Source organism: Scomber scombrus, chromosome 13, assembly GCF_963691925.1.
Source record: "Scomber scombrus chromosome 13, fScoSco1.1, whole genome shotgun sequence".
NCBI classification, from domain to species: Eukaryota; Metazoa; Chordata; class Actinopteri; order Scombriformes; family Scombridae; genus Scomber; species Scomber scombrus.
The window spans coordinates 21198236-21216647 of NC_084982.1; the positions used below are offsets into that span (position 1 = coordinate 21198236).

The following is an 18412-nucleotide window of genomic DNA, read 5'->3' on the forward strand; positions in this document are numbered from 1 at the left end:
TAAATGGCTCCATTCTACAGCCACTTAACTGGTTAAATACGTAATCCCTCCACACTCTCTGACTAATCCCTAGTGGCAATCTGATGCACTCGTGACAAACTCCACTCACCCATCACGGCCAGAGCTGTGCCTTTGGCTAACTCCCTCTTCAGAGTCTCCAGCACTTCCAACCCATTGCCATCCAGATTGCACCTGTTGATAGTGCCATTGGCTGAGCTTATCCAGTACAGCTTGTTGGCAGTGTAGTCTATTGAGAGACCTGAGAGGAAGACAAGTGAAAAGGAAACAGCAGAGAGAAAACTGGAGGTTAGCACTTACCATGATGGCTCACTAGGACTGACTTCAAAATAGGCAAAACACTCATCAAAGACATACAAAATAGGTACATATGGATACATAAACAAAACAAATGTACAACTTATTAATTTTGATACATCAAAGTTAACAAAGTAAGACAGTGTTCATGAAAAGTGTGGCTGCCTCTACCATATTTTGCCACACTGAGTTCCACCAGGAGGGATGAACCAGTAAAATTAACCAGTATAATAAACATATTTAGTTAGAAATCCTAACTGCATTGAAGTGCTGCACTGAGAAACTGCATAACACAAATATCAATCACATGTAAATGAAGTAATTTGGACTACTACACTTTACTGCACAGTACTTCAACAACACATGCAGTAATGATGCAGAACTGCTTTAATATTAATATACTGTAGTTAGCATGCAGTTGGTTGGGGGAGGTATTTATGTGTATATAACTGGAGGATCTATTTTATAAAAACTCCAGCTGGCATGAAAAATGAACAAGAGAGACACTGGCAGCTTTTAAATCCATTTCCTGGCTGACATGATGGTTTTTCATAGAATACAACTATCAATGGTGAGAACTGAAAGCAATTTCAATTGTGGACCTCTGGACAACTCACTGTCTCCCACCATGTGTTGGATTTATGTCTGGCAGATTCACAGTCACAATGCGTCATTAATTTACTCTTGTCCCCAGGTCTATCCCATAATCATAAATGAAGGTGGTGAAATACGGTGCACCCTGCTATCTGTATTGCTGACAGGCTCGGGAGAATGAAGAAATTCAGTGCAGACAATGGTGTTGTTTGTGTGAGAAAGGGGGAGTTTGACCTTGAGATGTGTGACAACAGCCGCTAGAGATGAAGACCACTGCCCACTCAAGCATGTGGTAAAATAGTTAATATTCAAAACATATGATAGTACTATGATTTAAATATTACCCCTATGAACATGTAGAAAATGTTAAAGATCACATGCAAGATTACTATGTTAAATAAGCAGAGCTGTCGGAAAAAGCATTGCATCTTTTACTACATTTTCCTAAATATTGCAATTCACACCCCAAAAAGAAAAAGAAAAATCTTAACTTAATCACTTCCCTTACTGTTGGTGCATCACAACAGATGACATCCACAACTGTTGCTTAGTTGTTCTTTTCCAGTTCTACACTCACCACAACACATTTAAGACTGACAGTTTGGTACCTATAGACTCATCCTACTCAACAGCTGCTTTAAGGATTTTAAAGCTCTTAATGATCGTCCTCACTAGATTTACATACTTGTCCCCCCTTTCTTTCTTCTTTTCTTTATTCCATGTTTAACACATTTAATTACTTACAATTACAATTTAATGAACAATGTGATTTTGGATTACAGTAACAAAACATCTTGACTCATATTCTGACTGAACTGACAAAGGTCAAATGCAGAAATATATATATATATATATATATATATATATATATAATATGTGTCAGTCCACACTACATATGCATGCATAAACAACAGTGCCTCCATATCTACAATTTATAATGGCTGAAAACATTATCTAACTAACTGTAAAAAAAGGCATAATTGTTGGCGTCAGGGGGACGGTTTGAGCAATGCTGTAAAGTTGTACAGCATTTCAAAGGCAACCATCTCAACCTTGTACTATACATGAACTGGAAAACAAGACGTCATAATTGAGCAGGGTTCTGTCAGATTACATGTGGTAGACACTGGGATTGAACTATATGCAGTCCATATTAAGGCAGTTAAAATCACAAAGCAATTGTAGGGTACAATCTTTCAATTTTTGAAATTACAATGTGTCACCCTTTTAAAAGATAGTGGCAGATTGACATGTATTTAATTCACAGATGGTTTAAAAGTAAATCATTTCTTCAGGAATCAAACAGTGAGGGATACAAGTGTCTGCTGTAGGCAAATAAGTTTGTCTCGGAAAGAAAACTCCAGCATTTCTTGACTAAGCAAACATTTTGATACCTTTACCCAAAGACTCTGGGAAGTTGCCTGTTGAGATAACATCACCTCTGAGGAGGTGGGTGATCTTTCTGATTCGTGTTGACATTGTTAAAAAATAGAAAAAAGCTAATATATTTTTTGAAAAAAAGACATCTGATTCACTTGGTAAAAGCTAGTGCCTGTACATGCATGGAAATAAAATGATTATGCACAGATAAAGGCAAACCAAGATGATTCCAACTTTCATGTAAGCACCTTTATCGGGTTATCTACATCAAATTAAGGTTCAAAGAAGAAAATTACTTTGAATTCATTTGGAATGAAGTGAACACAAATGCAAAGTAGTGCATGCAGTGCCGCAGCTGTGGATGCTGGAAAATTTAATTTAATTAAATTACCATAAATTCAATCCATAACCAAACTATATTGACATATTCCTTATTTTTCCTCCTGTTTTTTGCAGTAGGATACCACACATCTAGACACTAGCCTGATAATTAAAAAAATCAAGATTGGAGAGATTGGGTTATTGTAAACTATGTATGTGCTTTAATCTGATCAATTACAGTCATATCACATTGTACATTATAATTTAGTTGTGAGTGGTCTAGGTCTAACTCAGTGCGCTACCCTCATACGGACCTACAGGTTCCCTCTGATTCTGATGGAGGACCTTGCTGTTGCTCCCATCCATGTTGGCCATGTTTATGGTGTTGCCATCTGTCCAATAGATTTTCCTGTGTGAGAAAGTGTGAAAATAAATAGTTAGCGATCCAATTAGATATCATGTGGTTTATAACATAATTAGTAAATGTTATGTTTTTATCCATTATAAATGAAAATTGAATGTAAGCCAATACATTTTGTTCCACCTGACAACTTGATAAAGATTTGAACCAACCTTTGAACCTCAGAAAACATGTTTTTGTTTTTCACAGCAACAAGGTTTTGATCAGCCTTTCAGTCTGCAGTCAGGTTTCTGAATATGATGCATTCAACGTGAGGCACAGATGAAGTGTACAGACTGATCTAATCTACTTACCCCTTGGCGGGATGCACTACAAGGCACCTTGGCTTATCAATGCCGTGGATGATGGAGGTCTTCAGGGACCCATCAAAGCGAGCCACATTGATTTGCGACTCGTCATTATCAGAGCTGAGCCAGTATAAGTTCCTGGAAAGCCAGTCCAAAGCCAGGCCGCGGCAGTTCACTATGTCTGTCAAAAAGTGCATGAAAAACCTGTCACACCTGTCTTTTAAAGGTAAATCTGTTACATATACCATGACCAGAAAGGCAAGAAAAGTGACAAGACTTTTGACAGAGACTTTTTCTCTTGAGCAACTGGAGTTACTGGAAATCAAATATGTTGCATCTTGCTGTCATGTCAATGGGAGGGAAAAACATTAGTTATTATAATTAATAACCACATAACTCATTATTAATTGGCTATTAACTGGCTAAAAATAACAATTACTAATACTTAATAATTAATTAATTAATTATGTACTACTCCCTACCCAAGAAAGAAAGGCCCACAGGGCAGATTCCTTTGCTATTCACTGTTATATTCAATTGTTACAAAACAGATAATTAATAATGACTGACACACACACACACACACACACACACACACACTCACACTCACACTCACACTCACACTCACACACACACACACACACACACACACACACACACACACACACACACACACACACACACACATTCTAGTGCATACACAGCTAGAAATTGTAAATTGTTTGGTTGTCTAGAATTCTCCCACCTGCAGAAATGATGGTCTCTAGCTGGGTGCCATTGATGAAGGCACGTTTGATGGTTTGGGTTTTGATGTCAGCCCAATAGATCCTCTCCTCCTGGGCATCATAGTCCACAACCGTGACATCATCGATGTCTGGCACCGTTAGTGCCGTCATGACATTCATATATGGGTTGTCAATATCCACACCACGGATTTCAGACCGTCGCACATACAGGAGGAACCTTTTCAATGCTGGTGAGATGATAAAGAAATCACACATTGGAGAAAGGGTGCAGCTGAGAAGATGGTACAAATGAACAGACTGATAATAATGCTGATGTCAATCAAAAGTGAAGAAATGTTAAAAAATGTTAAACAAAACTCTCCTGCTCGAGCTCTCCTGCTGATATCATAGTATCCTATATTTAAACTCTAAAAAAATGAAGGTGTTAACTGCTCACCAAAGCAGGATTGTTTGTTGGGTGAAAGCTTTGTAAGGTGCGGACAGGTGCAGGAAGCAGTGTGGTTGTAATTGATGAGACACAGATGTGAACAGGGACCACGTCCATCATTCTCTTCACATGGGTTTGAGGCTGATGAGAAAAAAGAAGAAAGATAAAGTAAGAGGGGAAGAGACTTGGACAACATTTCACAACGTTCAGCATAAGATGCTGATATGGCAAGTAAGGAGATATGCCAGGATAATTACTGAATGAGAATTGGACTTTGCAGCCTTTGCAGCATGACATTTACAGGCCAGCCTGATTGGACCACTTAAATAAAATACTTAAATAATAAAAAAGGACTGCTGAAAACAACTATTGTTAAAACGTTGTTGTTGTTGTATTACAGCAAAAAAAAAGATAAGGCATGAAAGCACTGAAAGAGGATATGAAATTGAATTAATTTATACCAAAAGATAAAAAATGAGGGAGAACAAAAATAAGAAAAAAAAAACACCTTCTGCCCATGTTTGGGTGTTTGGGCTGGACTCTTGTTGGATTGTGTTTAAAGAGATTTAGAGGATTTAGATGTTTACTCTTTCTCAATTTGCAGAAATTAAGGGATACATTATCTAAACTGCTGATATTTTCCAGTTGACATACACAGCAAGCAGAATTTCATTTTGCTGTTTTAGGAGGATCATTTCCATGAATTTCTTACTCTACTCTATTCAGAATAAATCACCTCAGCAAAACTAAAGAAAGTCACCCTCAGTTCAATTATTTCCCCTCACACTGTAATCACATTTCATGCATCAAACACATAATTTTTTTCCATCTACTTTAGATGATTTATGTCAAACAAGCTGATTCAAAGTTCATTTCCTGGGCTCACTCCGCAGCACATTGAAGAGTCCCATTGCATCACAAATGTGGCTTATTTTAAGGGAAAAAATGCAATTTAGTCTCTGTGAGCTGGAAACAGCACCCAGCTGACTCAGTATGGTAATAGGTAGACATCTGAGTGGATATAGCTCTGCTTTCACCTGAATCAGGCTCTTGAGGGATGACAGGCAGCAACAACAGAGCCAAGATCTGTGTTTGCTCTAAACTGTGCGATGTCTTTGTTACAAATAAAGAAAGAAAGAAAGAAAGAAAAAAGAGCACAGCCCTGTACTTAGGCAGTGGGAATGGTGGTTCTGCTCATTTGCAATACTGTAGGTATTGAGGACACTTCAATTCCCACCCTGAATAATTCAGTCGCATTCAGGGAAGGCCCAGTGTGGTGATGATAGCAAAGGGTATACTACTGCCTTTTTCCATTGAGCGACCCTTATTTTGCTTTTCTTATTTGTTTCAAAGCCTGTCATATTTGTCATGATGACACTGCAGACACAATTACAGTGTGATTTATCTGCCAGCATATAACTGTTTATGTTCTAAATGGGGGGGGGGGGGGGGGTGTTAGGGTTAGGGTTACTACAACTATAAAGCATGTACTATTCCTAAAGAACAACTTCATAGAGCTAATTTGTGTATTAAATTACATGCCATTTTCACACTACTCAATAGATTTAACTCAAACACTGACCTTAACAGCTGAAAAGAGAAGTGGGTGGAGTCATTAATGACTATAGGGCATGTATAATGGTTGGAAAGAATATTACACAACTGTGTTCAAAGAATGCATCGGCACCAACATTATTGTGTTAATTCATTAATCAAAATATCAAAGAAATTCACTTTATCTGCTTTGTGCCGTCTACCGTGTAATGGTGCAGTGGGCGTAGGTTGTCTTTGTGATGCTCTGGCTATAATCAACCAATTATCCGTTGTAACTGCGAGGCCCTGGGACTGTCAATCTGCTTGGCAATTTGCAAATGCTTGTTCCCCACTCTTATGTTAAAACACTACTTTGCCTTTCAAATGACATGTTGTGTATTTGCTGTTTATGCCACCAGTGAAACTCCACTGTGGCACCTGCGGAATAGCTACTGAGATCAGCTGCATATTGGTGTTCAGTTCTACCTTATTCATCAAATCCACCCCTTTCTTTTTTTCTTGCAGATGTTCGGGGTCTAGTGGAGCAACACGTCTCCAGCCCTAGGTTCTGGCTGGAGTGGATAATAGCCTCCCCCCTTCTCAACGCCCACTGAGCTTACGCTCTTCTTTGGAAAAGCAGTCCCATTTTTGTAACACTTATCTATGGTGAGCAGTCATGAGAATGCAGATACAGGAAGGAAACAAGCAAATTAACTCATGGTACATTGGGAAAGCAGAGGCGTCACTGAACGGATGTAAACCCAATTACCACTGTGATAATACCCATATAAGGGTAGTGCATGGTGTACATTTGTATGAAGCTGAGGGAGATGCATAAACTTGGCAATAGTGATAAAGGCAATTGTGATGAAGACTGATCCATCAATCAGGTGGTCTTGGCACACATAAAACAAATGTTCCATAATCCAGAGTTTTATTTTTGGAAGATCTGCTTAACAAATAAATCAAAAATCAATTAAAAAACAAAAACAAAAAACCTATTTACAGGAGAAAAACAAAACAAAACAAAGTGACTTGAAAACAGCTGTCATGCTATTCATTTTGAGCTTGGCAAGCTGCACATAAAATTTAAATTGGCTTGCATATGTAGACTTTCTGTCAGACAACACATCAGCAGTGTATCTTTCATGGTCAGAATCTTGGCTTACTGGCCATTTAATAAAATGATTACGTAGTCCACTGTGATATATTTGAAATCAAAAGTATTCATTGTTGGGACATTGCTGGCACTATAAATGACATTTTTTGAACTATTTCATTGATTTCCTGCCATCAAAACACACTATTCACTAATTGAACTCATTGATTTGATTAGTGGATCAATCAAAGTGTCATAGTTGTGACTGGTTTAGGCTGATAATAACTCAGATATAATCGCATACGTCTTAGTAAAGTGCGAAACCATTTCTTAGAACACCTCCTCTATTACCCATCATTTTAAGTTATAACTGTAGTTATCCAAGGTTTAAGTTGGTAGAAGTTTAATTATGTTCTATCTAGAAAATAAGATAGTAGATATTTTTCATGGCTATTCCCATTCCCAAAAGATTTATTAGATTTACCTTATACTGATTTGGTAACAACCTCCACAGCAAACATGTTCTTCTAATGTCACAGTACATCTGTAACACTGATTACATTTTTGCAGATTTTTTTTTTTTTTGTAATTTATTTAAAAGAATTTATAAAAAAAAATTGTCCCATACAAACATAATGCAACTATGGAGACTGTGGAACTGCTAAGCACATATGGTTAAAAAAACAAACAAAATTAGTGATACATCACAATATACTCACTGAAAAATGTTTAAAGTTTTGATTTGAAAATCATAATTCACGAACCTGGTCAACATCTGCATTCACAATCCCAGACCTCTTTTTAGTAAAATAGATTACCGCTAAATACCACAACTACAGTATTGAGCTTCCAGGTTATAAATGTGAAGAGTTTGCCGGCTACTTCAGGGAGAAAATAATCAACATTATATCTGGTATCTGCCAGCAGAACAAGCACACTGCACTTTTACCTCTATACTCTATACAGAGTGAAATCAAGTTAGAACGTTTTAACCTGGTTGCTGCTGAAATTCAAAAAAATAGTAACAGAACTGAAGCGCTCCACATGTTCCCTTGACCCAATTCCTTCCTTCCTTTTTAAAACCATTTTTAATTCTGTATCTGAAGACACACTTACCATAATATATCATTCCCTACAGTGTGGTGACTTCCCTGCTGGTTTGTAGATAGATTAAGTGAGCATGGTGGCCTGTCTGGAATTGCTTTTAATTGGAAGAAAATTGTGTCAACAGATGAGCACTCCTCTAAACACCATGAGGTTACCTTTGGGTCACCTGAAGGATCAATTTAGGGTCGTTACTTTTTTAAAATTGTATATGCAACCCCTGGGCAGTGTCATCAGGAGGCATGACATCGCCTTATGCAGCTATGCTGATGACACTCAGGTCTATATGACCTTCTCCCTTGATGAAACCGGGCTAATTGACTCACTTTATAGCTATATTTTAGATATAAAGTCCTGGATGTTACAGATTATTTCTACTATTATCATTATTATTAATTGTTATTATTATGGTTATTATTATTACTATTATTATGGTTTGGTTTTTCTTTGGTCTATCAAATTATTATAAATCAGCTATAATTAATTCAAAATTCTGCTACAGGAGTGCTGTATTCAAAGCAGCTGGCCACTCCGCTTCCAGATTTGCCTACCAATGTTTCACCACTGAGACTGACTTTGCCATCATGTCCAAAAAAGAGTTAACTCCAAGGTACAAATCCAGGGTCATCAAAGAACAATCCACACATACTGTACATGGCAGAATTATTCAGATAAGTCATCATACACTCCTTTCAAAATAAGATCTCATCCTCTTCCTCAAAACTCAATTTCACAACTCTATTGTCTAGGGATTTTTCTTATAATATAAAATAACTAGTATAGTATTCCACCAAAAATGAACTTTATCTCATATCAGAAAAAATAAACTATTGCTCATGTAAATGAATACATTTCCCATGACTCTCATATAACATAAAAGTACAATCCTTAAAAATAAATCAATGAATAAAATCAATAAAATACATTTTAACACACTGCATTCAATCAAAATACTTTGTACTACTGTTCAAAATACTTAATTTAAAAAAACTGAATTGCTCATATTCTCTTAAACTAGCAAGACGCTATGCTATTAACTATAGTATGCTACTTGTGCAGGCTAATTCAACTCACTCTAGCTTCCAGACTAAGAAGGGGAAAAAATCATGACAAAAAGGTTTTAAAGCTTCAAGAAACAAGAGTGATAGACTAGCTGAACTATACAATTTGCTTCTGCACTTGTGCTTTCTTATTTATCAACCAGAGTTTCTAGCTCTGCTGTTTCAAGCTTCCCTTTCTCTCTCGATGAGTGGCACACTCTCTCAGTGAGTGAACAGCCTGACTCATGAGGAGTTATACCTATAGTGCCCATGCACTTTTATGTGGGTTACAAAACCATAAACACAGAACCCTTCAAACACATTTGAAATATGAATTAAACTATTTCGCTCTACAAAGGCAGTTTGTAGTTGGGTTTGTAGTTGGGTTTGTGGATACATTCAGAAAGTGAGGAGCCACACTATTTCACCGTAATACAGTTTGATTCATATTTCAAATGTGTGTTAAGGAACTCTACCTCGTACAATGTACAATGATACCCAAAGTCCCATAATGTAAGATAATTTGATCATTTTGTGACACCTACGTAGCTGTAATCAGTCTATGCTATCTCATCTTAATTAATTTCATGACACGATCAGGATAGTAAAATATGGATCTTACATCTGTGTTTATGCATCTGCTCACAAGAGACAACTTTCCAGCCAATCATGCTTGTTGAGATGGTGAACGTGACTTGCACTTATCATCACAACAAGCATGATTGACTGGCTCCCTCATTTGAAGAGTGTTTGAACAAGAGATAGCTTACTGCTGCACACATGTGAAAAGAAAAAGTAAAGAAAATGAATGCCAAATCTGACCGATCTGTCACAGTCATCCAGAAGACGAGAGTCTATGGATAGATAGAGTCTATTTGAAGACTGCACAACAGTAGGCTGTGTGGAGCTATACAAAAAGGGCTCAGTTGGCTTTAGCTGTGGCAGAGTAAACCTGTGGGAGCCAGTTACTTACTCTGCACTCACGAGCCTCAACTCAACCAGCTTTGAGGTGGACTTTGGGTGAAGAGGGACTGCTAGTTCCCTGTGGCTACTGCAGAGGAGCTGACGGCAGCTGCTACACAACTTCCTGGACAACTTTTAGCATTTAATTTCCCAATTAATGAAAAGGACCCCTTTGGATTCCTACTAAAATAGATAATATTACGTATAATGGGAAAAAAATGCATTCCAAGTTGAACCTGTGTTAATGCATTAAACCAATTATTTGATAGTACTGATTTGTTACCAAACAATGTTTAATCTATATTGCATTACTACCTATCCATTTGATTTTAAGTGTAAGTTTACTTTTATCTCCTGTCTATAAAGTATGTAACGAAGTTGGATATGGATTTTTGGATTTATAATAAGGATATCTTTGCCTCAGGACAGCATTCATACAAATAACTGGATATAGGTCATAAACTGCTCCCATACCCTAAATACATTTTCCTGGGTTGTTACAGTTATTTTGTCTGATTAATTATTTCATAATAAGCTGCAGCAGTGTTTATTTTGGTTCAAGTTTCTATTAACAGCATGGACAATGGAATCATCTAATACAAAGGATATACTTACGGACATGGGAAAAATAAGGCTTTCTTTTACAGGACAGTTAAAGCTTACTTACTAAGTAAATTCTAAAAACAAATGCAAGAACGTACCAAGTATTTAAGAATGACACAAGCATAAAACCTTAATCTCTAGACAGTACATAATTATACTTGGGCTGTTACCAGATTAAACCTTGGATAACTACAATTGTACCTTGAATTGATGATATAAGCAGCATTACTAAGAATTGTTTGCCTAATTTCCTAGAATGTACGCAATTTTATCTGAGTTATTACTAACGTAATACGTAACAACTACATGGCACTTAATTGAGTTGACGGGTAATAGTGGTTCTTGGTAGTTCAGCTGTAGTTTTTTTCTGTATTTGCCTACTTGTTACCAGTGGTTATTACTTAATAATATACTATTATTTACCATACATTTACTGGATAAATACTTTGTAATTAGCAGACTGTAAAATGGAAGGGTTACCCAACTTTCTTCATTCACATTCAGTTAAAAAAAGAAGAAAAAAAGGTTAGTAGTTTGAGCCAATTAGGATAATTTGGATGGAAAGAAAAATACATTCAGAGGGACCATTAAGTCAAGCCAGTTAATTCTCTGCTTGAGCACCTTTTTCATTCAGACACCTGCTCATTGATTGACAGGCCAAATGAAGGCAGAGGCAGAAGCTGAAATTAATTACCTTATGCTGTTTTTTCCTCCTCTTTGAAAAATGAAAATGAATTCTGTTTTAAAATATATTGCATCCTCAGATAATATCCAGTGGTGCTTAAGGATTATGGACAGATTCTATCAGAATTTTGCTTACCTAAAAAGTGTAATGTGATCAAATGTGATGAGTTTGCACTTTAAATGGCACTAATGTGCACATGCCAGGAAAGCAAAACTGACAAATTATACATAGGCCTGCTTCTGGCTAATATAGTAAATAGTCACTTATCTGTGATTGGCTCATCTCCAACTGTAGGACCAGTAAAACTATTCTTACCTTGTGGCTGTCTGCTGGGATGAAAGATCTGCAAGTCAAAAGGCTGAGCACTTGTCTTCTGGATGACTGTGACATTTTGCCCAGTCCACTTATTGGCTCTCGCTAAAGTGTTAGTCCTCCAGTCCGTCCAGTAGACATTGCTTCCAAAGAGAGATACAGCAAAGGGATGGGACAAGTATTCATGGCCTCTGAGGATCTCAATGACCCCACTACCGTCATAGAGTGCAGAGAAAATGGCGTCGGACCTGTGTAAAAGATACCAACACAAAGTGCCATACCAAAGTTTAAACCGCTCGTCTAATGCATTGAAAAAAGAACAATAGATGAAGGCAAATCAAACTGTAACCCACCAAGTGTTAAAGTCCACTGATGGGACTATTAAATTGTTCAGGACCCACTTAAAACAAAATATGGCCATTGCACTAAGATCTCTAAATATTGAATGTCCTCCATTATTTAATGCCCACTAGGTAAATGGAAAAGTTTATCTTTTGCTCAAGGAATGGAGAATATTTGGCATTATATAACGTCATACATGTATTCAAAGGTCTAAAATGTGTGAAAGCACCTGCACACAACTTGAAAAACACTAATGGTATACCGTGCATCTGTCCAAACAATCCTCTTTTCCAGATGATCCAGTGTCAGTCCATTAGGCCAGGCTCCAATCTCCATGTCCTTAAACACAATGTGTCGACCTCCTCCACTCATTGATGCAGCCTCGATTCGGGGGAAAGTAGCATCCCAATCAGTCCAGAAGAGGATGCTTAAAGTAGAGAAAGCGTAAGCAGCGGTTAGTCTTGCATCTTCACCTGTATGCTTTAAAAGAACAAGCAAGAATAGGTATCTATACACACTTCAAAAAATAAAGTGATTTCAGTTTTCAGATGAGCAAAGGACAAAATAATATCACTGTGACTATAAAATGTTAAATTTGGGCAATAAGCACAAATAATGAAAGAAATAATGTGCCTTGCGAACATCACTAGCAAAACACAAGGGCTATTTCTCAGCCATTTGTACTTGTTTGTTAATGTTGTTATACTGCAAAACACAGTCAGCATATACACATTGCTGTGGTTACTGAATTAATTAACATAGAGATTGGCAGTGACTGTCCAAGAACAGCACCAGTGATCCAGTGCAACCCTTTAACATCTGTGACAGGCCTTAAAATGGGACACGATCTGTTTTATTATGACTTTTCACAGCTCAATGAGGCCTGAAAATGAACACTGTCATCGATGTGACCATTGACAGTATCATGAGTCCTACTCCAACCAAGCAAACATTGCTTCTGTCCTGCCTTGGTCCACAAAGTCAGCTAGAGTGAAAGGGAAAATGGGTGCTCAAGCTTAAATCGCATACTGACGACAACGAAACCGTGTTAGGAAGAAATATCCTTGTCCAGATCAATAGCCTTATTCACTTGATACGGCCTCCCTGATCAATGACCCACTACTTTGAGTGGATTCAAGTAATTAGATTAGAATTATTGCCCTGTAATGGAAATGCGCCTTTAGGCACCAAAAGCACTCATTAATCCTACTCTGTACAGCCATGAAATGTAGTCATCCTCCCAAATGTGAAAGAGTACTATAGGAGAGAGTGCATGAGCAGATTACTCATTTCTTAAGAGTGTTAAATTGATTTTAGGAATGTCTGGGTTTTGCTTTAATCTGAAATATACTGGCCACAGTATACAACCACTGGCTAGTTCTCGGATGCATTCATCAAAGTAAGCACCTAATATGAAACACTATCAACACACCAACAGCAGATGAAACTGATTCAATTTCCTTTGTATAATTTGTACCACCATATATCATCTAAAACTCTAATACTATATTCTGTAGATAGGAAGGGCACATTTCCCTGTTATGTTTCTAGGATTGCAGTAGGTCTACTTGCTTAGAGAAAGTGAACAATTGTTTAAGTTAATAACTAACTACTTTTTCATTACTTTCTGATAAAACTAACATAGTATACACACCAAGTATTTTATTATTTTTTTACTATATTATAATATGTAAATATGTATGTAAAATCTATCAAACTGATACATGACTGGCCACAAAATTACCCTCAAAAGTGATTGATTAAGCAAATAATAGTTAATGGTTGAGCCAACATAGTGTTAGCCAGCATAGTGTTACAATAAGTCTTTTAGTCTGGCAGATTAGGGTGTGCGTAGGAAGAGATTAGGGAGTCATAGTTGAATGGGGGAAGCAGTCTGACTCAGTATTAGTAGTTAATGCTACACACCTGGGAGACTTTGGTGGAGCAGCAAATGAAATGTTCAATTGTGCTGAGATATCAATTTCAATTGAATTGCTTGTGTTCCTTTTTTTGTAAACATTTAGAACTTGGCCATGTGCCCTTATAACCCATACAATAAAACCTAATTGCCCACATCAAGAGAATAGCAGGACAGCAAAAAGCCTACCAGCCAGACGGCTACTGTCACCAACTATAAACTACTTTTTGCAGGTCTGAATCCCTTCAGGCTCAGAAAGGATCATTGTATTCCGTCAGAATTCCTACCCTTCTCCACCCAGATACCTTGTCCACTACAGTCATAGTGTGTCCACCCAAAAACACTGCCAGTTGTGTTTGATGGAGCACCTGGCCAAGACATATGTGTCATCATTTGTCATCACTACCAAATGAATTTACACCACATTGATCATTTCTCATTGATCGACTGAAATGTCACTAAATGCTGCATGGAACAAATTCTAGGAACAAATAATCAAGATAATCCTTTAGGTCTTCTGAAAATGTTTAGAATACAAAAACATGGAATGACTTGTACTATTATACTTTAAACTGTGTTAAAATAATTACAGCATTTTAGGGTTAACAATTGTTTTGTGGGACATTAAAACCTACAACAAGCTAAGCTGTTGCTCAAACTGCACATAAGAGCTGACTTTGTGGTGGTTTATTTAACACATTATTACTGATGCATCATGTTTCAAATACTGTCAGATATTCACCATGTCTGTCTCATCTGTCTGCTCTAAAACTCTGCACCAGTCAGTGTTTTTTCTGCACATTTGTTGTATCTCTACCTTGCAAGAGTGGGTATTGGATCACTTGCTGACCTGTGCCCACATGAGGACATTGTGATCAAATTGAGACAAAACAGTCTTAACCAGAATTTACAAAAATAGAAGTGAGACACTGAAAACTGAAAGTGTACTGATCCATGTACATGTCATCTACATCTGTGTAAACCCTGTCTAAATGCTCCACAGGATGTACTTGACACAGTCGTATTCTCACAACTGGACTTGTTGTCCAGTTGTCTGTGGTTACTTGTGTTGCCTTTTCACTGTTTATAGTGACAAAGTGTGTTATTCTCTTCTGTGCCATGCTTTGTTATTGCCAATTAGCTGTCCCCTAAGCCCCACATTCTCTAGCTACTGCTGCATTGCTGTCAAACTTTCAATTTAGCAAGGCACATATAGAGTTTACAATGTTTAAGGTGGCAGATTTCCAACTTGAAATCAGTAATGTTTGCAACAATGAGTCCCTGATTTCACACAGAGGTAGAAAAAAGCAGGCCTCTGATTTCTAGGTGGTGACTATCCATTTTATAGACTGAAATGACAACTGGCAGCTTTTAGAGCACACAAAAACACTATCTAAATTGTGTTTTTCTTGTGGTTTTGTTTTGGACACCAACTTCGGATCTCTTTAAATGCAAAGTATGGCTCTTACTGCAGCTCAATGTACATTGCTTCAGCATGCGAAGAAACCCAAAGCAAAGATATAATTAGACAATCACTGTTTATGGGTTTAGCAAAAGGTCAATTATGTTTGCTATTGTTTAGCAGCTCTCCTACACTTTGAGTTTAGGTGATACCATGAAGCTGTCATGTTAGGACACTGAGGTAGTATGGCGACTTTTTTTTTTTTTTCATATCCGATTTTCCATTTTGTCACACAAAATATACATAATGGCATTTACAGATTAGCACTTCCAAAACAAAAACTCATACACACTATTTCCTCAATGTTCATGGGTAAAACATGTCATTTCTTACAGCTTTCTTGTTAAGCAGGTAAGGTGAATTTCAAAAGTACAGATGACAAAAAATAACATATCAAACACTCCCAGGTGTGTTGCATCAATGGCTAATAATGGATCAGACCTGTTCTCCCCAGTGTAATACCTAAAAGACCTTGTCATAACACCATTGTTATTCAAAAATTCTTGATAAAATAATAAAAAAAAAGGTAGTTTTGTCAGCGTCATCAATACACTGCAATAGATGCCATGTTTCCTGTAAACACTTGCTTGTCGACTGTGGGGCAAACAAATGGTTGCCACACATCAGTCTACAAACACTTTCCCCATGCCTCTCAGCAGGATAAACAACTATAATTTTGAAAATTGGGCCCCGAGGGGAGTGACGCACAGATAAGAACAAAGCATATTTTGGTCTTTTTATTTGAAGTTCTTGCTTAAAATGATTTAAAGATCAACATTTTCGGAGAACAACAGAGAAACTGTAGTAAAGCGTATAAAGCAGGAGCAATGGTTGGGGAAGTATTAGCTACATTAGTTGTCATTACTGGAATGGAGTGCACAACACTGTTATTGATGTATTCTATATCTGCTGCCTTAATGGACCTTAACACAGCTGACATCTTCATACATCAAGGCAGATATGGAAGTGAGAAATACAAGGCGGTTGTAATTTTACTTTATTCCAATAATCTCAGTGCTTGATAGATAGCACAGCTTCTAGAAAGCAATGTATGTGGGAGTTGGTGCATAACGTACCCTTGCCCTGGGTCGAGAGCGATGGCCCGTGGATGCTCCATGCCTCCTGCAATCAGTGTGGTGCGCATATCTCCGTTAAGTTTGGCTACCTCAATCTGGTCCAGATTGCTGTCAATCCAGTACAGTTTCCCTGTAACCCAGTCAATAGCCAGACCTTCTGGGGTGGCCAAGCCATGCTGCACGACCACCTCAATTCCTGTCACCCCTGAAACAATATCAAAAAGCATGACTATGCAGCACTGACATAAACTGTAGTCAAGGGGCAGTGTTGGTGTTTAGCACATCTCTATACTACTCAGAAAAACATCCTCAAAGCAAGAGGAAACTCAGAAAAGCAAATCACTTTAACATTAAGAATACTGCTTTCTATGGGGTTGCATCAAGCATGGTAAAATGGTTTTCCCACAATATTTATAATCTAACTGTTTACAGTTATTGTCAGATGCTCGGGGCTTTATGTGTGTCCCACAAAAGCGGGAAATGGGTACAGCTAAGAGGTGATTTGTTTACAGCCCCACCAAATAAAATGAAAGAAAGAGAATTCAGTCAATGTGGTGCTGCCCAAAACATAAAAATAAAAAAGGCAAAGGAAATGAAGGAAATGGAAAGAAAGGGAGAAATGTTCTGATTCATCGTTTCATGAGGGGAATATATTGTACTACTACAACTGAGGACTTCAAGTTCTGCAATCAAATGTTTTATTTTGATCAACCTGAAATACATTTCCAGGGAGGGACAATATCACCTTACTGTATCAGACCTGAATATGTGTAAAGAAAATACAATAAAACAGGGTTATCATCAGCAGGCTCTTGGACTTCCATTACAGCCGCCTCAGTATAGATGAGCATGACATGACTCTCTTTATCCTATACATCACAGCAGTCTTTAGATATATAGCAAATGTTTGTGTGCATATGTGTGTTTACTATTGTGTAGTGCGTACCGCCAGACTCGGAGAGCCTTCCCCTGTAGATCTTATCCTCCACCACATCTGTCCAGTAAAGGAGGCTGTGGTTAAAGTGGAAATCTAGCGCAATGGTGTTCCTCAGCCCCGGCACCAGCAGGCTGTAGTCCCGCTTGTGAAGGTCTATTCGTCTTATCTCATGCCGAATTGAGAAAATGATGAAAGCCTCAAAGGGATCTGAGCAGGGAGAGAGACAGGAAAAAACACCTTATTTATTTAGGAGTGTCACCTGGGGCTGAGTGATGTTTCATGTAAGTTGTTAATTGACAATGTGTAACATCATGTATTGGTCATTGTGAGAAAGTGTTTTGCACTGCTGGCAAGCTGTGACCTTCTTTAACAGGAGCACTACTGTAATGTGGCAATGTATACTACACAAACAGCTCTAGCACATATTCTGAGGAATATTACTCTCAAATGCAACACAACTATGTCCACCAAGAATTAAACTGTAGTATTCTTATGGATCATGTTTTTGTTATATCAAATAGTATAGTTCTTTTAAAGTCAAAACTAGACATACAACTGTTGATATTGCCCAGCCCCAGTGCTTTCACACTTGAAAATCCATGACTGCATGCACACACAAACACACAAAGCCAGTAGGTGTCCATGCATGAATACATATTTTATGTTTGACTCAAAATTATAATGTGCTGTTTAAGTAAATTGACTTGAAGCCACACAAAAAAGAAAGGAAACAAAAAAGCCACTAATGCCAGCTTGTATTGTTAGAATCTATCAATCATTCATAAGCAGCTAAATAAGCTTGTTGACCTAGCAAAAATCATAGCTTTACCTAATGTTAACACGTAGC

The 18412-nt window shown here is 37.6% G+C and overlaps 1 protein-coding gene across 1 annotated transcript in view; it reads right to left on the reverse strand.

The window, feature by feature from the left end:
- Positions 1-18412, reverse strand: part of lrp1bb (low density lipoprotein receptor-related protein 1Bb) — a 194308-nt gene that overhangs the window by 87282 nt on the left and 88614 nt on the right. Inside the window, exons 24-32 of the mRNA XM_062431318.1 lie at positions 17575-17772; positions 16629-16833; positions 12435-12599; positions 11834-12078; positions 4501-4632; positions 4064-4291; positions 3325-3499; positions 2925-3019; positions 110-259 (exon numbers count right to left, since the gene is read on the reverse strand). Of these exons, the coding sequence (XP_062287302.1) occupies positions 110-259; positions 2925-3019; positions 3325-3499; positions 4064-4291; positions 4501-4632; positions 11834-12078; positions 12435-12599; positions 16629-16833; positions 17575-17772 (1593 nt within the window). The remainder of the gene's footprint in view (positions 1-109; positions 260-2924; positions 3020-3324; positions 3500-4063; positions 4292-4500; positions 4633-11833; positions 12079-12434; positions 12600-16628; positions 16834-17574; positions 17773-18412) is intronic.